Consider the following 27,123-nt stretch of genomic DNA (forward strand, 5'->3'; position numbering starts at 1 on the left):
TTTCATATGGTAAAAATTTATATTTATATATTTTATATAAAGTTTGTATCTTTGTGGGAATTATTTAGTAGAGAGGACAAATTAGTAATATAGAAGAAGAGTGTCTGGATCAATGGCCTTCAGTAAAGATGAAAGGATAGGGAACAGTTCATGAAGGAAGACAGAAGCCCTAATAAATTATAACTGGTAATTATAAATTATAAATTATAACTGGTAAGGAAAGCAGAACAAATGGGCAGGTAAATGTGAATTAGTGGATAAATGGGTGATAGTACCTGGTGGAAATTCTTTTGTGATTGTTCCAGTGAGAATAAGAATGGGTCTGAAATCATGAGGTAGAAGAGAGAAGAGATGGTATGAGAATCATCTGGGATACTGGGGAGAGAAAGGATTCAGGGATTCTGACAGAGTCAGAAATGAACCATTGGAGTATTACATAGTTTTTGCCTGGGGCAGTGGAAGAACCAGTAATAGTTATGGGCTATGAAGCTAAAAAGATAAATTAAGACCAGTTGTGATTTACTTATCTTAATTCATTTTTGGATAATATTGGTCTACAATGTTTGGACTTGGGGAAATTCCAGAGATGCTTAGAAAAGGCGCCCCCTCATGGAAAAAAAATGCAGAAAATTGAGATGTAATATTTTAGACATTTGATAGTTCCTTAAAAACTATGCTAGCTTGGATAGAAACGAATTAATTTCTGGATCTTCATCCAATATGTTAAATTATATATATTTTTTAACTTGGAAGGTTGTTATGTTAGGTTTGAGCCTAAAGCATTTGGAATGTAAAATTGAAGTTCTAACAGAAACTTAATGCGGAGAATATGTTTTCGCTCTTTTGATGTGAAACACATTCATAAGATTACGGAAACATTTTCAGTCTATGGATGGGTTACTGCTGCATGAAAAAAGGGAATGAAAAGGTAAACATGATGCTTTTTCCAAGACATGCCAAGTATCTTCTTTTGAAACAAAGTTTTGAATAAAATCATTTCCTAAATGTCTTGTTCTCTGAAGCAGGAAAGACTCTGGAAGTGTTTACTGTGCTTTTGGCCAACATCAAATTCTCAGTCTTCAAAAACACAGCTAACATTTTTCTCTTTGGGGGACAGGAGACATGCTAGCTACAGGTTCAGAGAACTTTTATCAGCTCATGAAGTTAAAAATTCCCAGTGCTCTCTACTACACGTAGAAGGCGCACTAAAAAAACCTTGTTGGACCAATCAATGGATATGCGATATCATGTAATATTCTCTCCTTTTTCTGAGACAAATCACAAACATTTGCTTTGAAATAAAAATCTATTATTCTCTTGTGTGCTTTACGAGGCAAAATTCCGTGTCTTCGATTCGAAGGAATTTTTATCTGAGCAAGGTTCAAGCAGGAGTTAGCTAACTTCCCTTTTGCGCCTTCTGCTAGTTCTGAAACTACAGAAGAGAAGCAAGAAACCAAATACGGAGGGATATTTTGCACACATACCACTTCGGCTAAACCCAAGCCAGATGCAAACAATTCAAGAAATAATGGAACTGAAGACAGCCAAGTTTTCAGGGATCCATAGAGGTTTGTACCCTCTGCTGTCATTGTTTCCGTCGTCCAGGTTCCCTTATACCACAGTGTAGACAACTCCCTGGAAACAATGCTCACTGTTATCCTGCTCCAGTAGCACAAGAATCCCTTTGATGAGCTCTAAGAGGTTGGTAACAATACCTTCTAAAAGGCCAGGTTGCTAGGTAACAGCTTGTTTCCTTGGTCACAGTGAATATATGGAAGACCCCCAAAAGAGGCAGCAGATTCTTGGTGGACAGCTCTCATATCCCTCCTAGGAACATGATGAAAAATGTCTTTGGAAAAATAGCTTTATGAAGGCCACAGGAACTTTCTGTACCAGCCAGACATGTCCGAAAGGTAAGAAAGATGAAATGCTAAAAGTAACCTTAGACATTACTTGAGAGAAAACAAACCTAGATAGGGTTCCTGGATTAAATTTCATTTGAAAATAAAAAGTCATGCAACCTGTATTACTGATGATGATTGCTTTGAGAGAGAAGCAAACTTCACTGTCACCCTCTCTCCTACGACCATGCAACTAGTTACAAATGCAATTCAATTGATCACTGTGACAGAGAGAGAAGTGGCCATAACTGTATTAGCAATGGTATGTCTATAGGCACCCAGGGCTTTTTGGGAGAGCATGTGTGAATTTAGGAGAAAGGCAAGAAAATCAAAAGTAGACAGCTGCTAGTTAACATTTGTTAGTCATTAGTTAATATTAGTTAATATCTATAAACTAAGTTTAAATGAAGTTACTATGACAAAAACAGGACTTTTACTAGCTCAATAAAGCCCAAAATCAGAATAAGAAGCCAAAACCCAATCCTTGTTTCCTCACTTTTAAATTTTATAGCTTTTCATAAGTGTTTCCCAAAACATTCCAATTATTAGATAACATACAATTAGAGGGTTTGCAAGTTTCTTGAATTTTTTTTGTCTATTTAAAAATATATATATATTATTTATTTATTCATGAGAGACATAGAGAGAGAGCAGAGACATAGGCAGAGGGAGAAGCAGGCTCTCCACAGGGAGCCTGATATGGGACTCGATCCCAGGAACCCAAGACCATCACCAGAGCCAACGGCAGAGGCTCAACCACTGAGCCACCCAGGCGCCCTGAATTTTTTTTGTCTTTATGTTGGTGTGTTATTTGGCTTTCATCTTTCAAAAAATGACATTTGCGCCTTTAATTTTCAGGATTATGTACATTGTGGTTTCATATGAGTGTGTGGAATTTATGGATAGCTTCCATTTACTGCCCACAGCTAAGAGAGGAATCATGTTTAGGTGTGGGGTTTATAGACTGAAGCAGTTCCCTTACCAAAGTTCCATTTTGGTCAGCAAGCTGTGGATATCTCAAACAATGCCTCGATGTTGTTGATTTTAATGTTAAAAACTGTGTCATAATTTGGAGAAATGGACATATGAAATGGTTCTTAAATGGGTAAGAAGTTCTGTGAAGACATATATACTTTATTTCCCCCCACTTGCTAACACCCTTTGATACACACTATCAGAGATTTATTTGTGAGCTCTAGATTACGTGGTATTTATGATCAGCATTACTATTTTTAAATGAGTAAATATCTCTAGAATAATTTTAGACACAGTGTAACTAGTGATGCCCAAACTACAATTCAAATTTTAATCTTTAAATTTGGAAGGAAGAAGGAAGGAAGGAAGGCTGAGAGAGAGAAAGCAAAAGCAAAAAATTCTCAGTGCTAGTGTTTGTTCAATCACATTTCTGCACATCATGAAACAAGAGAACTATTCACACTACCTTCCTCATATACACTCATTTTCATTTAGGTTTTTTATAGTTTTATCCCTGGTCACAAGATCTACCTCAATCCCTTATTATCCTGTAGTGTCTCTATTCTTCTCTCCTGTAGGGTTGTATGTGTTGAATTCTCTATTATAGCAGCACATGGTGTAGTAAAACATTCTTCAAGCATTGAAAACCTTTTAAGTAGCAGCTACATGTGTGGCTACAATAAAGTTCTCAAAATTTCTAAATATCATCTTGTAGAGGGGATACAAGAGATTCTCAATCTCTTTCTCTTCATTGCTCTGGCATTTTACTATATCTATGCTTCTATGAGTGTCAGTCAGTGAACCCACTACTGGTTATTGAGGTTTACAAGCTTTCCCTCTGGAGAAGTTTGGTAGATATTTGTTCTTTCGCCTTTGTTGTACTTTAATTTGGGAGCCTATTTGTGTTTATAAGAATATTCATGGAGCTGAAGAACAGGATGAAAATGCATCCTGTATAAAACTGCAAAATTCAAAGACACTAAGTTCACATAAATTTTAAATCTGACTTATTCAGACAGAAGAAGAGAAATAACTCTAGTTGTGCTTTTATCAGAATGTATTGTTATATGGTTTTAGAATCAACAATCTAAATAATTTGTTCAAATCAGTTAAGATTCCAGGTTGTGGGTCCTGAAATGCTTCTGGAATATCTGTAAAACACATTTTTTGGGGAACAATGCTGAAGGGGAGAAAAATATACCACCCAAAATATGCTGCTTTGGGATAATGATTATTTTGAATAAAATTTGTTGAGAAACAGCTGGTGTAAGAAGGACACTCTGATCCTCCTTTGTCTTCCTGAAAGCAGGAAATAAATCTCCCATGTGAAGGTATCTTCCCTGTAGCAGGAGGGCGGAAGGCATTGTAATCACCAGAGACTGGGAAGTTAGGGCCAAGGAGGGTGTATAAACAAATATTTACTACTCCAAGCCCAAACTTCTTTGACTTGTCAATTCTTCAAAAATTTGCTATTTCTTAGTCTAATTTGGTCACTTTGAGTTCCATATTTTCACGGGCAACTGTACATATGAAATTAAATTGTTTTTCTCCTCTTAATCTGTCTTATGTCAAATTAACTATAAGACCAGCCAAAGAACCTAGAAGAAAAGAAGGGAAAAATTTTCTACCCGTACATTTTATTGGTATATTATTGTTTACTCAATTAATGAGTTTAGTTTCAGGAGCTTCATTTAGAGCCATCAGAAATTTAAAGACCTGGTATACTTGACCTGCCATTTCAGATGAACACATTATAATATCAGATTTCCTCCTGACTTTATGAGCACTCCATTCAGAGTATTTCTATTATCTCGTTATCATCTCTACTATGCAGATATGTACAATCATTCCCATATTACAAATGAGTAAAATACAGGCAGAGAGAGCACAGGGATTCTGTATTCAAAAAAAAATTAAAAAATAAAAATAAAGAATGGCCAAAGAAATAAGAAAGACTAGATTAATTAGAATAATATTCTCCTTTCATCAAGAATTAATGCTCTAGAGTCCATGGAATTTTTTTCTAGCATTTACTTCAGAAGTGCCTGGTCTTAGCAAGATCCCATAAGATTTTAGAACCTAATATTTTGTGGAGAGAGAGGGGGTGAATTTGAAGATTGGGGAAAAGTGACCTTGGCTAACTTAACAATAAGACTGAGGTGCTTTCCTTCCTTCCCAAATACAAAGTTTGCACGATGCAGCAATGAGCATAAATGGAATGCTTCGAAATTGAGTCATACAAATGCAATTCTGACATCCCTAAGTGTCTGAAAGGAGTCCCCTGGCCTTTTGTAGGATGGGTGTCCAACAGTCTTTCGACTCGAGAGCTTCAGCTTCTCCTCAGAAATTAGACCATCCGCCACTTCCTCCTTCGCTCCCCTTACAAAGTTCCATAATCACCAACTTGACACTTTAATTAAACAGATAGTGCCCAGTGTGGCCGACGATTTATGAGGTGTATACATTCGTGACTGTAAAGGACGCTGCAATCTTCTGATGAAAGGTGCTCATGAATTGATAAGTTACATCATTGTTGCTTTTTATCCAGCAGTCTCAGCTCACCTGATTCCTTCTTGTTGGCCATTCTACACTTTTTAAAACCAAGAATAGATGGCCAATTCTGATAATGCCATCTATTTTAAAGACACTATAAATCACTGCTGACAAATGCTGTACAGTTTTAACCGTGGCACCTTCTCCATGGCAGCTTTATATTGGGGCATTAATAAAATTAATTTCTCTTTCATAAAGGTTTAGATTTGTAATTTATGATAACTGTTTGTTCACTGCAGGCAGAAAGATTAAAAATGAGTAAACCAATATACCAACTAAACTGCATGTGTCTGGTTTTATTTTCTTTTGTGGAGGGGAGAATAGGAGAGAGTTTTAAAAACAGCTTGATGTTATCTGGAATGGCGTCCCCATAGGTTCTACTACTCAAGGCTGAACTTTTGTTTTCAGTAAATAATAGCTGCTCAGATTTACATGTCCTATTAACTAGTGCAATTATTTACATGTAGTTAAGTGGAGCAACCGGAAGGAGAAAATCAGTATTAATGATTTTCCTTCATAACAACTGCACCCTAATAATGATAGAGCTTTACAGTTATTTCAAGAATCACAATAGCTTGTATGAATCTAAACTGAATCCCAGTGGCTAAGAGCACTCGGTCATTTACTAACGTGTCTTGGACAAGTTTGCCACCTCCCTATACCTCAACTTCTTCATCTATAAAATAATAATGTTGATTATGTTATCAAAATATAAGCAAAATGATAATATTCATCAAAATAATCACCACTTTATTTGGTGACTGTGATGCATAAGTGAATTAATCCACATAAAGAAAGCTCTTGCTACCATGCCCAGCATATAGCACATGCTTTTTTTTTTTTAAGGATTTTATTTATTTATTTATTTGAGGAGGAGAGGGAGGGAGAGAGAGTCCCAAGCAGATTCCCGCTGAATGCAGAGCCCAACTCAGTGATTGATCTCATGACCTTGAGATCATGGCCTGAGCAGAAACCAAGAGTCTGATGCTCAAGCGACTGAGCCACCAGGTGCCCCTTGAAAGTGCTTAATAAATGTTAACTGCAATATCATTGCATCTGTAACAGTGGTAGTTGTCATCACAGCAGTGATGTTACACAACAGACAAAAAAAACCCATCAGAGTCTACATCATCTTCCGAATATTAAAGAAAAGGATCTGTCCATTAGAGATGCCAAGTGTCTTGCGGAGGTACCTGCAGTATCTGTTGCTCAGATTCCTAGGACTGGTAGGTCATGACTTCAGTGATGTGTGCTTCAAGACAGCTGCAGATGAAGCAGACATTTGAGTTAGTGGCATAACCTGAAAGATGCCCCCTTTTCTTTCTTTTTTAAGCTACAGATTCAGAAATTATCTTATTTTGCTGAGATTTCTCCCTAAAAAGCAGACCAAAGAAAAACTGTATTTGAAATTGGGGACAGAAGTAACAGAACAAAGAAGACTTAGAGAATGCCCCTGTGGTTTCTACCACGATATTCCAGCACAGTGCCCTTGAGACGCTGCACCCTGGTGTGCTGCACAGAACAACATGAGGGTGTGAGGGACAGAAATTGGACTTGTGAGCCAAAGGAGAGGTTTCATGCTGAAAGACCATCGACTAGTCATCTATTGGTTAGAATCTTCTCAGATAACCTGCCCATAGATGAAACTCTTGACCATACTTCAGTTTACTGAAGTGGAAGGAAAAGAAAAGAGAGAAAGAGAAAGAGAGATTGGGGGGTTAGCAGTTTATTTACTTGTGTTACCAAGTTTTAATTATGGCATAAAGAGGTCTCCAAGTTTAAATCCCAAAATCATCTAAGGTGAACTAAGATGACGACATAATTTTCAGTTATTTTTAAACTTCATTTCACCTTGAAAGGGCACCTGTAGTCTGTAGCATGACACAAGAAAAGTAGAGTAAAACCCCAATCAACTGGATTTCCCTTGTCAACTCCTTAAAAAATTATTATTATTATTAATTATGTGGCTTTATTTTTTTCCCCTGTGCCTTCTATGGAGAGACTGTATAGCAAACTATGACCATTTCTCATACTGCAAGTTTAAAAAAAAAGAGAGAGAGAGAGATCTCTAGCTTATTTTATTATCACCGTGTAACCTTCACTAGAGTTTAGAGTAAGAAGATAACAGTCACTGACAAAGGTTTAGCCACACCCATTATCCTAGTTTCCTGATTTCATTTTGGCAGAAAAAGCTAGCATATTTTAATGAAGACAAAAGAGCCAACAAAGTCAGATCTCTGTTTATCTCGATATATCATTCTATTTTCTCCCAACTCTTTCTGGTTATTGGCCAAAACTCCAGTTATTGATCACGGAACATACCTGCCTCAGGAATAATAAATATCACACAATTTGCTATTATTCTTCTAATGTTTATTAATTTGTCTCAGTGGCAAGACACACTTTGGGGATTTCAAGAAACAGCATCTAACGATCAATGAATTGTTTCCAGTGGGAAAGATATGAGAGATATACCTTTTCTGACTTTTTCACATAATTAAGACCAAGTTCTTGATTTGTTATTGAGTTACAGATGGAGGAATAATTTTCTCTTTGATAAGAGGGCACAGTTATCTTTTTATCAATGACACAGTAATGCTATTTTTGGAATATGATGTAGCGGTTATGCTCTTCTCCTGTGCCAGCCCAGTTAATACATGAAAAATAAAAGACATTTCTATATTGTACTTTATGAAGGCACACTTATATACAGGAGACATGTGGTTTCTTTTAAGCAAAATTGCTGCAGAGGCATAATAATTGTGCCATAAAACATAGAAGGTTGTCTCAAGATTTTTGGAGCCTGAGGAATGATCTATCAAGAGTAAAAAGAGGCCAGAAATAAAGACATATGATGTCTACTTTTACTTAACATGAAAAAAAGCATATTTAGACATTATTTTTAAATTGGCTCGAAATAATGTACAGCACCAATTACAGGAAGGGAAACTTGTAACCACTCCTGAAGAGATATGGAAAAGTGCAAGAAAAACAATGAAAAATAAACCAGAGAATGACTACAGGAGAGCAGAAAAGGCATTTTATATCTCAGCGGTATAAAAGCAGGCACACAGAAAGCACTGGACCGTTGCTAAGAGAAACGGTTGAATAGTCTTTCAAAGTGAGTAAAACTGATTGAAGAACCGGACTTTTTAATTTATTTGCCACCAATTTGTAGAAATGGAAGAGGTTGGGGGGAAATTTCAGGGAAAATGTAAGGGCCAGAAATAATGGGGAAACCAAGAGAGAGTTTAAGGATGCAGATGCTTGCCTGTAGAGATCTGCTGCCCTAGCTCCAGGAAGAATGATGTCCCAATATGAGGGCTGACCTCCTCATTCATATGGTACCACACAGACATGCAGTTGTGGGTACCACTCGATTCACATTTCTAAAACATGCGGTCCACACAGACCCCCTGACCTTTGGGGAGAATTTGCCATAAGTGACTATTAGCCATAAAAATGTGCTTAGGACTGTGACAAGATGTCAAAGTCCTGCTGAGATCTAGGTCAATTTCTGGGGTATCATTTATCTTCTAAATGGAAAAGGTGGTCCTTCTAATGTGTTGCTATTGCTGCTCTATATAAAGGAATTTACACATAAAGATTTTAAAAGAGATCCACACACACTTTGAGCATTTTCTTTCCCTCAGCTCCTCGGGTCAAAACACCAGCAGTCAGATTTGTCCGTCTAGTTCGTCGTACTACTCTGACCCAAATGAGTCACACGCTTGGTCAGCATTGTCAAGGAACAGAACACTCCATCCACGTTTGGATTCTGGAATATCATCCCTGGTAAATATTTTTTTTTTCTGGTAACTATTCTTAATTAGCTCTTTACCTAATGCTAAGCTTATGAAATGTCCTTTATCTTATAATGAACCTTTTTTTTTTTTTGTTAAGTGTATAAACTTAAATCTACCCGTGTAACTGGGGAGGTGTGAAAGGTTGATACTCTAAGTCCCAACTCAGAAAGGAGACGGAAAGAAGCTAGAGAGGAGGAAGGAAGACAAAAGTGGAGATGAACACAAAAGGGAGTGACCACAAAAACAGAAATGCATGCCTTCCTCTCCCCCCACTGAGTTCAAATTCTGTCTCTAGTCTAAGGTTTCTCTCCCTTCTTTCTGGAATGTCCTTTGTCCACAAGATAAAATTTTTTCCTTCCAAACTCACCATTTCCAAGACTCTTCCCTAACCCATTTCAGGGGAACCATATGTGTTTCCTTTCTTTCCTTTATAGTTGTTCCACCTATCCCATTGGATCGAGATGAGTTACTCAAATATTTGCCTCCCAAATTATAGAAAATGAGTTTTTCAAGTACAAATACCATATTTTATTTAACTTTATATCCCTGGTGCCTGATATACAGCAGGGTACAGTATATATTTTTGAATAAATGAATGAAATGAAATGAAATGAAATGAAATGAAATGAAATGAAATGAAATGAAAGATACCAACTTTGAAATATTTATAGATCCAATGAATTAATCACTTGGTCCATCAGGATTAAAAAAGAAAAAGGAAAAGGGAAGACACAGATATTCACTATTCCTTTAGGGAGGAGGAACAGTCACTCAACTGCAGCATATTGACCGCATTACATAAATATAAACAAAGAAATGCAAGGGCTCATTCTCCTATGAGGTCAGAAATTGCAAAATCAACCACGTAACTCCTTTAAAAAGCAAACAGGGTTTTGTACAAAATTAGATGTCAGTTGAAAAATGGAAACTATTGGGGTGCCTGGGTGGCTCAGCTAGTTAAGTGTCTGCCTTTGGTTCAGGTCATGATCCCAGGACCCTAAGATGGAGCCCCACATAGGGTTTCCTGCTGTGCAGGGAGCCTGCTTCTCCCTCTCACCCACCCCTCCCTCTGCTTGTGCTCTCTTGCTCTCTCTCAAATAAATAAATAAAATCTTTAAACAAAAATGGAAACTTTCTTTTCAAATACAGCTTTAGCTTAGATTCTTTTTTTTTTTTTTCCTGGTAAGGTCATCATGAAACAGCACAAAAAGGCAATGGGGTATGGCAACTTCAGGGAATTTAACTTCTAAGTCTTATTCTATGATAGAAGTAAGACAAAAAAAATCTAAAAGCACATTGGAAGGAAAAAAGCTTCCATAAGCATGTGAGCTGAACAACCAAGAATAGTCCAGGGACCACATTCTCAAAAATGCAAGATTTGTGCTTCTTGGTTTTTTTAAAGAATATTTCTGAAGAATGAGTGAATTCCTTGAAAGCATGTTAGCAAATCCTCAGATTTTCTCATAGAATTACTCAAGTATTAATTAGCTTTTTCATATTGTTATTAATAAAGTAGAGAGCTTTTGTTATTAGTTCTGTTCTTTAAATAAAGACACTGAGATGTTTACTGGAACCACCATGGTCATTCAGTGAGTAAAGTAATGAAGACCAAAAATCAAAAATAAATGATTATTACAAAGCCACCTCTTTTCAACTTATTTTGAGTCAGCATGTTCCAAATTCGACTTCACAAAAATACCTGAGACCCACGTCCCGCTCTAAGAATAAAAGGTTCTGTGATTTAAAAGTCCAGGGGAATACTTTGTGCATATAGACTCACAATGTATATTAGCATATAAAGGCTCTGCGGAGTCCTGTAGCAGAGAGAAATGCTTAACTTAGTTTAATCCAGAGCCCCATAAGCTTATTCAGTGGTGGAAATGTTTTTTATGTTAGTATTAGTCACACAAATTTACAGCTCAAGCGAAACAGAAGCTATATGAAGTGCTGCTCTGAGATGAAAGCAGTTGTTCCAAATACTGTAATGACATTTTTCTATATCAAATATTCTGGGTTTGTTTATGTGTATGACGATGGCTAACAGAAGATTGAATCTGTGGTGTATTTAGCATAAGGTTCTTTTCCGAGTAATATGCCTTTTGTTTGTGTTAACCTTGAAACCATCATAAGCTCTATAATATACAGGGAATTTTGACTGACTACAACCTCAATGATAGTAAACAATATAAAACTGTCCCAAATATGATTTTGGCACATATTCTGGTCAGTGATACACTGTCCAGAACAAGGAAGAGGACCACCTGAAATATTTCATTCAATACTGGCTACATTTGAAGAGGAATGTCAATAAACTGGAACTCTTCCCAAGGAGAATCATATGTTCATCTTGGATAGTTAATAATATGTAAACCATGATCTTTGAGCAGTAATTGTATGACTTAGGAAGGAGATGACAACTGTCATGAACACTTAGCATAGCAGTCTCATGTGCCTTCTGCGTAGCCTCAAAAGGAAGAACTTTCACCACCAGAACAAGTTAAAGAGGCTGGAGAACCCATATAATAAAGAACCTGCAACAATTAGAACCGTTATAAAATGGAAAATGGAATGAGATTTCCCAATCTAAATCAACCAGATAGTTTCATTTTGTATTTTTGCTAGGCATTCTACATTTGGTAGGAATAACCCAATGTTTTACTATTCCTTTACAGCCTATCAGATTTTATATGTGTACTAGGGCGGCAGTATGAAGAATTGTGATCTGTAGCCCCTAATATATATTCAGTAAATATTAAAAGATGGTTTATCAGAGGTGGCGCAAAGTGGATTCACGAACGGGTACACATACATATTTCTGTCATCATTTACCATCAAATATAAATCATTTCCAGGTGTTGGAGATGCCAAGTTGAATAAGAATACATAGTTTAGAATGAACTAAACGGACTTCTATGAGGACACTGTTAGGTACTGGGAGTTCAACTTGGCTGAATGTTTGATGATTTGTATTACTTTTACACATAACAGTAACTGAGTCACGTATTTCCAGATGCTGTTTCTCTTCTCTTATTTTCAAGCTTCCATCAGACTCATTTAAGTACCTCACTTGGCACGAGGTAGAACAGGACATTCGAGGAAGTCAACTGCGTTGCCCAAGAGTAAGAGAAGGTAAAGAACAAGTGTGTGTATTTGTGTACATGCTCTCAGTAGATTTCATTTGTGGATTAAAGACATTACTTGGGTGGCGGGGACGATACTACTTGGAGATAGAAAAATTTCCTATTTCAAGACCATAGAATTATTGATATAGTTCGTGAAGAAGCCTCTTTAAAGCACATTCACTATCTGATAATATAAATAGTAGATGTTCAGCATTAAATACCAGAAAAAATAAACAAAAAAGAACCTATAATTCAACTATCCAGACATAACCACCATGACTTTTATTTCCATTTAGTCTATTCTGAAAAGTATACACATATACTTCTTTATGAAATTGTACAAATGATTTTAGTTCTTGAGTTTTTCCACTTATCTTGTTAACGTGAGCATTTTTTCCATGCTATTAAACATTATCCAGGATGCGGTTTTTAAAGGTTGCATATTTCTCCATCATATGGATATTATTAAATATATTTAACCAATGATCTTTGTTAGAATTTTAGTTTATTTACAATATTTTATGAACATGAATGACACTGTCACTTCGATGAGTAATTTTAACCTGACTTAATTCTACCATTGCTTCTTAAAACACCAAATGGGAGTCTAAATAGACCAGATAGTTTCATTTCATATTTTCATTAAGCGTTTTAAGTTTGGTAGAATACACCAATGTTTTACTATTCCTTTTCATTCTATCAGATTTTACAAGTGCATTAGTGTGACAGTATGAAGACTTGTGATCTGTAGCCCCTAATATATATAATGTTTGATTTTTTAAGTACCTTTCAATAGATTCTACATTACATAAGAACAGGAATCAGGGCAGCCCAGGTGGCTCAGCGGTTTAGCGCTGCCTTGAGCCCAGGGCATGATCCTGGAGTCCCAGGATTGAGTCCTAAATCAGGATCCCTGCATAGAGGCTGCTTCTCCCTCTGCCTGTGTCTCTGCCTTTCTTTCTCTGTGTCTCTCATGAATAAATAAATAAAATATTAAAAAAAGAACAGGAATCATACATTTCTCATATCTCTTTTGCATATTCTGAAAGCTGATAAAATAATATGAGACATAATTCCAGCTGCAGTGAGTATTTAATCTTTATAAAACATCAAATACCTTGGCTATCTTCCATCTGTATTTACAGACTTGCAGGTATACTGTATATTGTACAATTGTAATATTAATTTCAAAAAGGTTGCTTTATATATATTTGCCTGCTCATTTCCCTCTCTCTCGGTGGCATTACTTTACCACACAATGCCTTCCTTGTTTCACTCAAAATCAGTTGACAAAGGAAGATTTAAAATAGCATCATTTTCTGAAATGTTGAGTAAAACACGTCAGCTCTGTTTGCAGCTAAGCACTGACTCCTATTTCGAAAATATTAGTAGGTAGTACTACTACAGGTAAACTCAAGCTGTCTGATGGGGACCTGAGAGAGTATATTTTTCAAAGAGCCAGAAATTATGGGGGAACGAGGCAGAAAGGACACCAAAGGAAGTAGAGACCGCGTATGTCACATGCGTAAGAAGTCCACAGGCAAAGAGGAAGAGATGGCTACACTGGGAACCAATGTGGGCAGAGGTCACTGGTTCTTAAACTTTAGTGTGGGAGCAGATTACCCAGAGGCTTATGGGAAATGCACTTTTCCAGGCCTAACACTCAAAGAATCTGATGTAATTAGGATGAAATGGGGCCTGAGAATATGCATTTGTAAAATTATCATGAAATCCTGTTGCAGATGATCTGAGGGGCATCCCATGAGAACACCTGTTTAGGATGTTTGGAGGGAAGAAACGTGAATAGAAAGTGGAAAGACTGACACAATTAAGGGTGCTGGCATTTGTGTGTGTGTGCGTATGGGCATGTGTGGTGGTTGATGACTGTGCTACAATGAGGCAAAAGGAAATTGTATTCTGAGCATGGGTTTAGAGAGAACTGCCAAACTGAAGACATTGGGGGATGACGGGAATAAAATGTAGGAGCAAACAGAAAACAAGTATGTGTAAAGAGAGACCAATGGCCTACCTCCTTCCCTGATTTAAGCACCAGATCATGTGCTGAGGTCATCAGTCAACAAAACCAATTCCACATAAGGACCACAGTGGCCATTCATGCAGAGGACATCATCGCTCTGCAGAGATACGGAACATTTTCCTTCCATAGACCATTAACACCACCCAATCTCTCGCAAGTGACTAGTTGTAAAAGGAATGGAGCATGATCTAGGGGATGGAAAACATAGGGAAAATCCCATCACCTCGAACCATGAAGAAAATAGATGTCCCTTGTTCGTTGCCCTTCATTTTGTTTAAATTTTGTGTGTGCATGTGTGAGATGGAGAGCAAGTGCCTCTCAAAAGCATTCTAATAATAATTACCCTCCTTCCAGCTTAGAAACACCCATCAAAACTACTCCAGTCATCTCAGTTGCCCTGTTTGTATGCCTGGGAAGAGTTCTTAAGAGAAGAAAGGTTATCTGGCGTGTGACAAACAGCAATTTCCCAAGGCTCTGATGGCCAGATCAAGACTGACTTAACTCCTCCCAATTAAATGAAGCAAAAGAGCCAACTGTTGGCGGAATTCTTTTAAACTATAGATGCTTCTGTTTGAAAATCCCTCAGCGAGTTAATTCAGTCACTGCTGCTGAGTTACAAATCCAGTGAGGGGACAAAGAACAAATTCAGAGATAGCAGGTGAAATCCAACATTCCAGGGCTGTCAGATATTCCAGACTGTAGTTCTCAATTGCTAAGATAGATCTTCAATTATCAACCATGTCTGAGTTTTAAAAAGAAAGAATCCAATTTAATGTAACTCCTCACAGTGGAAGTAACCTTTGGCTTCCAACTTCAAAGAAATCTTTGAAAGCTGCTTTAAAAAAAAATAATTGAAAGAGTAGAAGATCGATAGGACTTCAACAAACAATAAAGGGCAGAGTTTAATAACTCTGGGCTATCTATTGCACAACGCAAGCCATCAAATTTGGGAGTGGTCATATTAAAGATGATAGAGCCCAGGGTCTACCCAGACAATTAGACGACTGTCCAATTTTTCCAGTTCTGTGGCTTTTAATTCCAATCAGCCTAATCAATGAAGAAGAAGATTTCTTCACACAAGGATATCTTATTTGTAAACTGGTTGGAGTACTTCAGGGTTACCTGATTTCCTGGGTGGCAACAGCACAGTTCATTATGAGAGAAATGCCTGAAAATTCAGGTTGCAACTTGGCTTCCACCTGCATCTGAGGAAAGAACTGATATTTGTGTCAAAATAATGAAACATTGGACTCTTTTATTGCCTTCCATAAATCCTTCACAGATGGACTCATTATCTCCCATCAGAGTCCAGACCAGACTGTCGCAAAAGCAAAGTTTGTTCCTGATGCCTTTAGTAACGTCTTCTTTAGTATAACTCTTTCTTTTCACCTCTGAACTAAGAATGACACATTCCAGAAAAATGGAGTAGGGGGAGTGGGCACAAATAGTATCTGGTAGGACTCATAGAAACACGTCATGTTGGAGTTGGGAGGGGATTGAAATCACTGAGTTTAGGATGGGTGCCATGGGCCTAGTTAAATCAACAGACCAAAGTTTGCCTGGGTATCACAATAGAGCTGTACTTTCTAAGAGAGAAATAAATTCCAGTGAAATTGGAAATCAGTATTTTTATAAGGCATTATGAACTTCAAACAAACATAATTTCTCATCATATTCAGCTCATGTTGGGCCCTTGATTCTAGTCTTCCTTATATTTTTGCAGACATGGAAAACTAAAGCTCAGAAAATTAAAATTAGTCATCTGGAGTCACACAATCACCTAACACCCAACCTCAGACTGGAAACAGGATATCCTTTCCCTAATCATGGAAATCTTGTGCAAGCCTGATTTGGAGGCCAGCAGGGTTGGGAAATAGTGGGAAATGAGTTTGGAAATGGAGAGTGAGATAAGATTGTGGAAAACCTTGCTTGACAAGTGGGGATTTTCTCTCTCTAATCAGTAGGCAGTGAGAAATTTAAACACATGAGTGTGGTAAAAAGCTGTGTTTTAGGAAAGCTGGCTGGCCATGTGTATCATTTGTATCAAAGGAGAGGAGATTGCAAATGAGGTGATCCAAGAGAAATAGTTGTAGTTCAAGTAGGAAGATATGAGGGTCTAGACATTGAAAAGGAGGGGGAGAGATTCTCACGGGGAAAAGTGATGGAATCAAGTGGCTAATTGAGTTGAGAGACCGAAGGAAAGTCACAAATGATATCCCCGAAGAGAAAAATATATGAAGACTAACGTCACTCTATTGCTGATTTTTTTTAACCTATATGTGCTTGAAACATTTATGTAGGGTTAAAAATTATTATTTACTGCTCACATTGTTGGGGCATAATATGGGCCAACTCATGTTTTCCTCAATCCTGATTATTGAGTAGAAGTTTAAGACAACTGGCCAAATATCCAGCAAAGATGTCAGTCCTGGTGCCCTAAACCTACTTCCAAGATCTCACCTTGTGATTTTTGCCCAGGACCCTCCACAGAAGAGTTGCTCTTCAGACAGGAGGAGTGTACCTGGCCTGCTCAGAAAAGAGTCCTTGAAAAAAACAAATGGGAAACATGGCTACAAGAAAACTGGGAGGACTGCACGGTGAGAGCTTAAAAGACAGGAAAAAAGTCACTTTTTTGCAATGATTTAGTTATGACACCTCCCAGCCCCTCTTTCTAAGGGCAATTGCCAGCATAAATAACAAAACTCCTTGTTTTCTCCAAACCTAGTGGTTTGGGCTTCTCCATCTTCTGTTCACCTCTTCTTCATCATGACATGTTGCTTATTTTCTAACCTGTATCTTATCCTAACATTGCTGAACTTTGGAAAAGTTTAAAAGACTTGAGAATGAAATTGTTCCTTTTTGATAATAGTAAGTGTCAAACGCTGGACAATAGTTCTTGTCAAGGAGTTAATGATGCAATCTGGAATTCCTTGAATGACACATTAAGGCTAAAATTTTGATCAGCTGGAGCAGCCAGGCTGGTCTGAACAGAACTATCCAGGAACAAATAAAACTTGTTACCAGTGAAAAATAGGAGCTGTGATTTGTTGGTGCTGGAAATGACCCAGCTGATGGAGCCCCTAGCATTGAAAGAATCTCTGCGACTGGTCAGCCCAAGCACACAGAGCGATGGGGCTGCAATTCCTCAAGCCCCTGATTCCTGCTGGATGGAATCATGTTAGGCAGAGAATTGCAGGTGTACCTGGGAAGGATGTGTTGGCAGCAATGAAAGAGCAAATCAACTTATTTGCAACAGAGCGGGATGCCAATATGTTTGGGTTTTTTGTTTTTGTTTTTGTTTTTGTTTTGTTTTGTTTTGTTTTGTTTTGTTTTTGGAGTAATCAGATTGTATGTGAAGAATTTAAGAAGTCTTCCAGAAATAAGACTGAGTTTAAATCCTGCTCACTGGGGCCTCTTGATGGCTCTTCTGCTTCTCAGACTGACCTTATAGGTTATAGGATGATGAAATTAGGAGGTGGGAAGGAGCTTCAGGGAGGGTCTGGTCTAAACCCCTTCCTTTCAAAAAGGAAAGGGAAGTCCCAAAGAAATGATTTGCCAGAGGTTATACATCTTGGGAGCAGGAGATATAAAAATAGAATATTGTTTCCCTGCTTTCTTTTCTTTTTAAAAATAATGTAAAATTCTCATATATAATGGATGGATACATTCTACTCTTAAAAATTAAACCATATACCTATTTGTTTAAAAAATTTAAACGATATATCTGAAACTTTGACCTCCACTCCCAAAACTATCTTTAGAGGTAATCATTTCAGTGTACATATGCATTCTTTCTTTATAGCTGCCATTTAAACTATGGATATATTGTAAAGGCCAGTGTAGCCTTCCTAATAAATTATAGAAAATTTAATTGGCCTTGAGATAACTGCACTCTGAGAGAATGGCTAAATAAATTCTATCATAGAAAATGTAATTGGAACACAGTGGTCAAAAAAAAAGCCTCTCTGAGGAGGTGACATTCAATATAGAGATAGATATGATCTCTTGTCATTTCTAGATATGATCTCTTGTCATTTCTTAAGTTTTATTTCAAAATTAAGACCTTTTATAGCTTTGGAAAAATGGAATTTAAAGAACCGAAGTTTAAGTTTAATGTCTAAAAATATTAAGATCTTACTGATGTTTTTTTAAAGATATATTTGTATTTCTTTAAAATAGTAAACTATTTTGATTCAAACTTTTTTAAAAGGGTTGCCATTTTATTCATTAATTTTATTGGCAAAAACTGATGGCAACATTGTGGCAATAAAATAAGTTGACTTTTAGGAATAGAGTTTACAAGGGCAGTGTTACCACTAAATGTGGCTTTAGTTTCCTTTATATCAAAGCTGCCTGATGTTAAAAGCAAAAATAAAGTATCCATATCTGTTAAATATGGTAAAGTTGTTTTTATGTTTGTATCCCTAGCTACCTTAAAACAAAATAATAGCTTCCATCTTTTGAATGATTGTGTCTTACTTTGAAATCTTTTTATTATGTTTTAGGTGTCATTTTTACTTCCTTTCAGGATAAAATTGGGGGGGGGGACAACAATAATTTACATAACATGCAAAAGACAAGTTAGCATGGGAGATGAAGTCTTTTTAAATGTGATTTCTGAGTATTTCCAAGGAGGCTAAAGATAATAATTTAAATGAGTAATTCTAAAACAGAATTTTATTCCTTCCACTCTTTACCCCTAGAAAATTTCAGAATCAGTTTTAGGATCCTGCCTTCCCTACCTCTAACCTTGTATGTAATTCTAATCAGGATCAGTCAGGATCTTCAACAACCCTACCTTGAGAACGAATCTCTGCCTCATAATTGTGTTTGGATGTGTGAAAGTTTTAGAGGGCACACCAAAAAAAGGTGAAAACTACTGGCTTACATAACATATTAACATATTTTAAATTAATAACTATTTTTAAAGGTTGACAACGAATTTGCTTTTTTTTCTTTTTTTTATTTATTTTTCCCTTCAGAATTTGAACCTTTCATTTCAGGATTTGGGGAACCCTTATCAAGTTGCAAATTTTCACAGGATTCTTAGAAGACTAATTCGAGTCGAAACCCTCTGGTTAGTGGATAATTCATTGGTGGACTTAAGTGCCATAAGATTGCCAAGGTACCTGCTCTTTAGCATGTCTAGTTACTAAGTTAAAGTCAAATATTTGCTATTTGGGCATATGTGACTATCGTCTGTACCTACTGTGGCCATATGGTTAGGTCTTAAAGGCAATAGTGCTACATGATACCTGGGCAAGGCAAAAAGGGAAATTTCTACATCAAAATGCCACACTTTAGGGGTGTCTGGGTGACTTAGGTGGTTAAGTGTCCGACTCTTGATTTCAGCTCCGGTCATGATCTCAGGGTGATAAGATTGAGCCCCACATGCAGCTCCAGCATGGAATCTTGCTTAAGATTCTCTCTCTCTCTTTCTCTTTCTCTCTCCCCTATCCCTGCTCTCTCTCTCAAATAAATAAGTAAATCTTTACAAAATATCTATTCCTTTCCAAATTAATATCATCATCAATTTTTAGAGGAGTAATTTGTAATCATAGGATCATATCAGCAGAAAAGCCTGCCATATCCCTTGTATTGCACACTGGAAATGCAATTACATTATGTAAATGCTACTGTTGTAACATAGAAATTTTTAGTGAGTCATCCATATTTTTTGAGCACCTTTGAGGAGAGACCCTACAGGTAGTCGACAAGAGCTTTGGTTTCAGAGCCCTATTCTAATGGAAGGGTGAGGGTGGCCACTGAGAATAGTGACAGAAACAAACTAAAAGTTTTTAAAAAGATATGGACTCTTTGGTTTTCCAAGGATCCTAAACTCCTGACGTTAAAAATAATTTGCCTTTTTTGCTCCAGATTGCTTAAGAACTCTTTTTTGTAGAGAGCTGCTGTGTGCTTCACCAGGTACAATAAATAAGTGGGGTGAAGGGAAATAGGGGATGAAGGAAATCAAGCAGCCACAAGAAGGAAGGGTAAATCCTAGAACTCGTTAAGATACATCTCTGAGCTGGAGATGGACTGAGACAGGGTCACAAAAAGACCATCAGAGCCACACAGGGGAGGGAAACAGGAGATGGAGGAAATGTCAGAATTTGAAATGTGCCTGGATGTCTTCAGGCATTCCCAAAGTCCCTTTGAAACTTTAGATAGACCTGCATAGCATTTGGTCTTACTTATGTTCTGAGTAATCTCTACACTCAACATGGGCCTTGAACTCACAACCCCTTGATTAAGAGTCACATCTCTAGCAACTGAGCCAGCCAGGCACCCCTACTTATATTCTTTTTAAATAACAAATTTTAAAGTACCTGAAGAAAAATTCTCAAAAGAAACTTAATATCCCTACTATAAATAAAAGTCACTGGCAGTTGATACTGATTTATTCAGGGTTTTTTTTTTTTTTTTTTTTCTGTTTGTTGTTGCCGTTTTTTTGTCTTGTTTTTGCCAGGCTCTTTGGAGGGTTGTAAAAGTGATACATTAATTATATTTTTAATACATATAAATACACATACAACAAACAAATGTTTAATAATCACAAAGCATACTTTAGAAATACTGAACTAGGAGATCATTTACTTGGAGTATCTGTACTTGATCTGATCCAGATCAATAAATCTCCAAATCTTTGCTATCTTATGTAAGAAAGAGAGAGAGAGAAAAAACCCACAATCATTAAAGAAAACACTTGCCCCAGGCTTTGCGTTCTCTAGATGTTTTCTTTTGGCTTTTCTTTCTTTAGAAATAGGATATATATGATATCAAATTATGTAATTGCAATCCAAATTTTTACAACTGCCAAATCAGTGTGTCAAGGGAGAAAAAAGGAGTTGATGTATTGTATATTCACAGCCTCCTTCCTTGTGCTGTAGAGGGAACACCACACTTGGGTTGCTGCTCTTCACCCCTAACATCCTGCTGACTGGGGATCTGTCATAGAGTAAATCTCAGAGCCTGAGAGGGATGTACATGGAAAATGAGAGAATGACTGGCAGACAAGGGCAGATTTCACAGGAGGACAGAGAGAGGGGCAGAGAGACAGGAACTGCCAAGGCTGGGTTTTCATTTAGAAATCGTCATGGTGCTAGTGCTCCTAAAAGATTATGTTGTAACCTGGAAAAGAGTAAAAACCCAAAGTTACCAGATGTATGATGAGGACTGTAAAATATCCATATGGAGAGACAGTGGAAGCAAATGAGGAAATGAAAAGAATAGATGTGAAAAATTGCAATTCAATTGGGGTGGGGGAGTTCAAATGAAATTTTTCTAATACCGTTATGTGGAAACTCTCTATTTAATATCATTTTTACCATTAGCAATCATTATTTACTAAGTGTCTTTGTGGGATACAAGGCCATAAATAAGTTCTCTGCATTTCTCTCATGGTATGAAATCCCAACTTATACATAAAGGAATTTTTCCTTGAGGCAAGGTGTCAGTGATAGATTTGAATGATTTCCTCTATTTGCATGGCCTTATACAATTACAGCTTTAAGGCAAAAATATTGAGAAGCATGATATGTCAGGAAAATGTATTCAACCTAAGTGTGCAACACACATTTCTCCTCCTAAGGATACCTTTTAGTTTACTTTTATATATAAAAGGCTTTTTTCTTTCCTGATTTAAAGTGCTATTTTTTCAATATAGAATTTGAGTATGAAAAAATAGAAAAAAGGTAACTGATCTCACTACTTGGAGGCAATACTTGTTTCACAAGTTGTTATGTGTCTGCGTGAACAACAATATTTCTGAGATTCTATGCAGCCATTCACCCTTTCATTTGAGACATACTGAGAATCCACCACGGACCATCATGCCAGGTACCGAGTGTCTACACTGGAAAAGAAAGCAGATTTCTGTAGTCAACAAACTTACAGTTTCATAGATCCTGCTTATTTTCTCTTAATATTTTCATACAAATATTTCTCTTCTCTGACAAAACACAGTTGTAGAAAACATCACTGTCACTCTTTTGAGGGGTTATTGTCTAGATGAGGGGGTATGGTCTAGTCCTATGCAAGATTTGGTAGTTAACCATCCTCTTCAGGAGACAATTGACAAGGTGTTTATATTTTTTATTCAGATGCAGAGTTTTAAATATGAACAAAAACCATCTCACATCTTTCAAACAATTGCCAAAGATACCTCAGATACAGCATTTGTCCTTGGCTGAAAACCACATTGAGTCTCTGACCGGGCTCTCCAGTTTATGGAGCACTCCACTGGAATCCCTTACGCTCAAGAGGAACCCTTGTGAGTTTCACCAAAATTACCGGAAACGGTAAGGCCCCAAACATCTTGGTGGATGTTCTTCATTGAATGTTATGCTTTGAATAGCTGTTCCCTCAAGCTTAAATTCGCTTGGCAAATATTTGTCTTACCTACTACATTTCGAACATATCATGCTTCTGATCTCACCTAAAGAATTTTAAACTGATCTTTAAAAAAAAAATCTTTAGTACACTCCTCTCAGTTAATTTATGACTGCTTTAAAATTTTAGGCTTCTCTCATAGTGTGATTTGACAAATAAAAGATGCTTCATTTTAGACTTTCAAGTCCTACGTGGTCCATACGAGAGTTTTATAAATTGTTTATTCTTTGTTTGTTTGTTTGTTTTGAGAGAGAGCAAAGGTGAGCAGGGGCGGAGGAGAGAAAAAGAGAGAGAATCCCAAGCAGGCTCCACGCCCAGCACAGAGCCTGGTGCAGAGCCCCATCTCATGACCCTGAGATCATGAACTGAGCTGAAATTGAGAGTCAGATGCATTTCCAACTGAGCCACCCAGACATTCCTATTTTCTGGTTTTATTTTCACTCCTTTGGGCCACAAGTGCACCATTAAGAGGTTACAAAGAAGTCATTGATTCGATCTACCCCAGTGGTTGAAAGTCCTTGAAAACATGTGAGGAATAAACCATTTTATTCCACTGTCACTACTGGAACATTCCTCATGATAATAATGCAATGTACACCTTGGAGTATGCAGAAAATTCGATGCCCATGTATTTCTCCCTAGCTAATTCCCAGCGCCACTAGTGGGAATTTGAAGGGTAAAACCAAGCTACTGAGTTCTAGAACTTGTATTTGCCCCCAGATAACAAATCAACTCACATCTCAGTTTGAATCAGTCATACAAAGGCTTAGATCATCTCTAGGTGCATATCCTGTCTATGATTACGTCCTTCATCTACATTCAACTTCCATAAAAGACATATTTCTCACTACCTTCCTTTCTCAAACTGCCATTTTCCCATTACAACAACCATATTCCAGAGGCCTATGTAATATTAGCCTCTTCGACCCCTGATGTACAACAAAAAATTGTCGAAATAAAAATCCTAATCTCTGTTGTTCCTACATAAATCTTATTACTGCCGTTGTCTCCCTCATGACTGTAGACTTCAGGCAAAATTCATGTTTTGTGATAATAAATTCTCAAATTGCTTTTACGTAAGTGAAAACTAGCAGCACAGTTGCTTTAAAATTGAACTAATATTTAACCATAATAACATTTTGAGGTTTAAAATTATATTTCCTTCAGTCAGAGGAGGTTTAGCTGGACATTTCAACCTCATTCATAAAAAAGGCACATTTCCAGTCATAAAGACAATTTATTAGTATTACATTTTAGTTTTGTTAATTTATAAGTGGGATTTTATTTTGATCCCAAATCAGTTACTTGCCTCCCTTCAGAGGGTGACTTACAACAATAGAATTAAGATTAACTGTCTGAAATCTGATATGCCCTGAGGTCTCACTATAAATCTGTCTTCAAAATTTATGATGTGGTATAGAGTTATGTGAGAATGAGGGATATAATGAGGTTCTTCTATTTTCTAACAGTAACTCTATTGGATTGAGTCCAAGGTGGATACGGCCTGGCATTCAAGCTATAAAAAGCCAGGTTGTATTGACTTGGTTACTTTAAACAGAAGTTTAAAATTACAGGGTTACTTTAAACGAAAAGATGTGGTCATTTCACAGTATGAGGAAAGGATTTGAGTATCTACTTCTGCTGAGGAACTAAACTGAAATCCCAAGTTCACCCAAGTTTGTGTTCAGTCGCCTAGCCAAAATCCACACTTTGCGGATCATAACAGCATTCATCCTGTCCCTGGGTATCTCGACATCATGATCAGAATTCTTTAAGGATAAGATTTTCTTGATCATTGTCACCTAGAGTTGTGACTGTCTTTCCCTTCCTCCTTTGTTTCAGATCCTCCAATAAGAAGAAAGCACAGTTCAAAAGAGAAAAAAAAAATTACTGATAAAGCTCATAGTGTAAGTCCCAGTAGGTAGAAGGCAGCCCCATTTCCTGGGACACCCACAGGCAAACTCTTCTACTATTCTTTGGAAGTCCATGTGATCTGAGTTCACCACAGTCTGACTTTTTGAAAAGAAGTAGCAGCTAGGGTTTCCTGTCAGCTAAGTCTGAACATTAGGGCCGGAAGACTTAGATTTTTATCTTTGCACTGTCACCTACAGGCTTTATGATCTTGGATAAGTGACTTAAAATGGGGGATAAAAACCAACCGGACAGTATTGGTGTGAGGATTAAATAAGATAAAGTAAGGATTAAATAAGATAAATGCAGGAAGCATTTAGTGTTGAGAAAATTCTGTGGCCAATGAGAGCATCTAAGGAGGTCAACACCACCATTGGTTGACATGTCATGTCTACTGACAGGTTTCAGTATTTTCCATCTGAGGCAAATCCCAGGGCTATGTGTCTTCTCCAGTATGAGCCCACAGAACTCCCAGATCTAGGAAAGCTGTCCACTTGAAAGGAAACACTGCTTTATAAGACTGCTAGGTATTTGACTACTGTTTAACAGGGTTGATGTGCAGGACACCTTCCTGAACCTGGATGTAACTGTGTAAATTTGAAATGTGATTTTCAAAAATGCTCTCTGTCAAGAGAAAATACTTCAGCACAAGAATATTTCCCACCCCTTCTCATACCTCACAGCCTGAATTCTTCCTTAACTGTCATTAAACAACATGTTTTTTCCTTACTTTTTCCTTTTTAAAAAACTTTTACCTTTATAATGTGCATATATATCATGATGTCATTCTTTCTCTCATGGTTGGTTGGCTAAGTTCCTTCATTTTTTTTTCTATTATAGAACTTTGTAAAAACTGAACTTCCCTTATAAAAACAGATTGTACGCAGTCCCACTTCTCTGATCTATACTTACGATCTGAACTATAGAATAGCTCCCTGAGCAGTCCCACTTCTCTGATCTATACTTACGATCTGAACTATAGAATAGCTCCCTGAAAGGGCAAGCTACAGCAGAGAGATCAGCTCAATGAACATAAATAGTATTTTATTATAACCCTGCTACAAAGATTACAAAAAAAACCAGAGCAAAATGATAGTCACTCGTCTTTCTTATAACAATAGGCCAAGTCCACTCATTCATTAAGAGAGTAGTGAAAGACAATGCTTTTGTTCAGTATGGTTATTTTTATTTATTTATTTATTTTTTAACTTTTGCTTTAGAGTGTTTTCCTGTTTGCCAAACTTAAAAATGCTGGATGGAATCCTGAAGCTACCAGAAGATTCTTCACCACCAGAAACCAATATTTTTTCAAAAATATGTATTGTGTCCTAATGCAATCTATGTAGAAAGCAAGCAATCACCGTTCTCTAAAAGCTAACAAATACAGGAGATGCGTAACTAAATATTGTTGCTTACCATATATATTATATATATTTATATATTGATTTCTTTTAAACTAGTGACCTCCAGTTTTTTTTTAATTCTATACCCCATCAGTAAATAAATTTTGAGCATACACATATTTCTATTTAGAAATCTTATATTTAAAAAAAAAAAAAAAAAAAAAAAAAAAAAAGAAATCTTATATTTAAAATACTAGGAAAATAACAAGTATACTTAAACATTAAAAAAACATTAAAAAACATTAAAAAGAGAGATCTTTAAGTGATGGCATAAAAATTTAACATGAATAAAGGCTCTCAGTTTTTCTCCATACTCCAGGGACTCATCTGTCCAGCATTGAGGCTGTGAGTCTCTTACTTTGAAAGTACTGCTTTAAATATCTGAACCTATCAAAAGGAAGAGGGACAGTTACATGATCTTAAGTCACATGCATTGGATTCTTCATTTTATTTCTTTTGTTGTTGTTGTTGTTTAAAGATTATTTATTTGTTTATTCAAGAGAGACACAGAGAGAGGCAGAGATATAGGCAGAGGGAGAAGCACTCTCCCTCTAGGGAGCCTGATGCAGGACTTGATCCCAAAACCCTGGGATCACGACTAAACCCAAAGGCAGACGCTCAACCACCGAGCCACCCAGGTGCCCTGGATTCTTCATTTTAAACATTCTGTCAATCATGAGTAACTTTGATACAGCAGAAATTTAGGAAGCTCCTAGACCATTTGTTAAATATTTAGAAAATAAACAATAATGGTACAGCTTCTTTATGTTCAGAAAATTTCACAAATGTGATTTTAAAGCTGCCTTCCCTATACCTTAAAGAGAAAGAATACAATTCAATTTCATTGCTTTCCAAATTTAGAGAAAGGTCATTAATTAGATCTACTGCTGACCTTATATTTTTCCTTATTTATAAAGATCAACTTAGTTGCAGAGCTAAAACTTTCCCTAGATGGTTCATCAATTAGATCTTTCCTAGCATGAAATAAAATATTTTCTGGATCATTCTGCCATGAATAAAAAC

The 27,123-nt window shown here is 36.8% G+C and overlaps 1 protein-coding gene across 3 annotated transcripts; it reads left to right on the plus strand.

Moving 5' to 3' along the window:
- The first annotated feature begins 1,767 nt into the window (after window positions 1–1,767).
- Window positions 1,768–26,196, plus strand: LOC102151275. Of its 3 annotated transcripts, XM_038583815.1 has the most exons (8): window positions 1,768–1,913; window positions 9,083–9,224; window positions 12,274–12,364; window positions 16,874–16,992; window positions 19,378–19,520; window positions 22,498–22,695; window positions 24,629–24,693; window positions 25,918–26,193. In XM_038583815.1, exons 1-7 carry the CDS (start codon window positions 1,903–1,905, stop codon window positions 24,678–24,680), a joined length of 756 nt encoding a protein of 251 aa, XP_038439743.1. In that variant the 5' UTR covers window positions 1,768–1,902; the 3' UTR covers window positions 24,681–24,693; window positions 25,918–26,193. The 3 variants fall into 3 exon arrangements, with proteins under 3 accessions (XP_038439743.1, XP_038439742.1, XP_038439741.1); XM_038583814.1 differs by lacking the exon at window positions 24,629–24,693 and having other exon boundaries at window positions 19,399–19,520; window positions 25,918–26,196; XM_038583813.1 differs by lacking the exon at window positions 24,629–24,693 and having other exon boundaries at window positions 25,918–26,195.
- Window positions 26,197–27,123: the final 927 nt, after the last annotated feature.

Source organism: Canis lupus, chromosome 34 (genome assembly GCF_011100685.1).
Source record: "Canis lupus familiaris isolate Mischka breed German Shepherd chromosome 34, alternate assembly UU_Cfam_GSD_1.0, whole genome shotgun sequence".
Classification (NCBI taxonomy): Eukaryota; Metazoa; Chordata; class Mammalia; order Carnivora; family Canidae; genus Canis; species Canis lupus.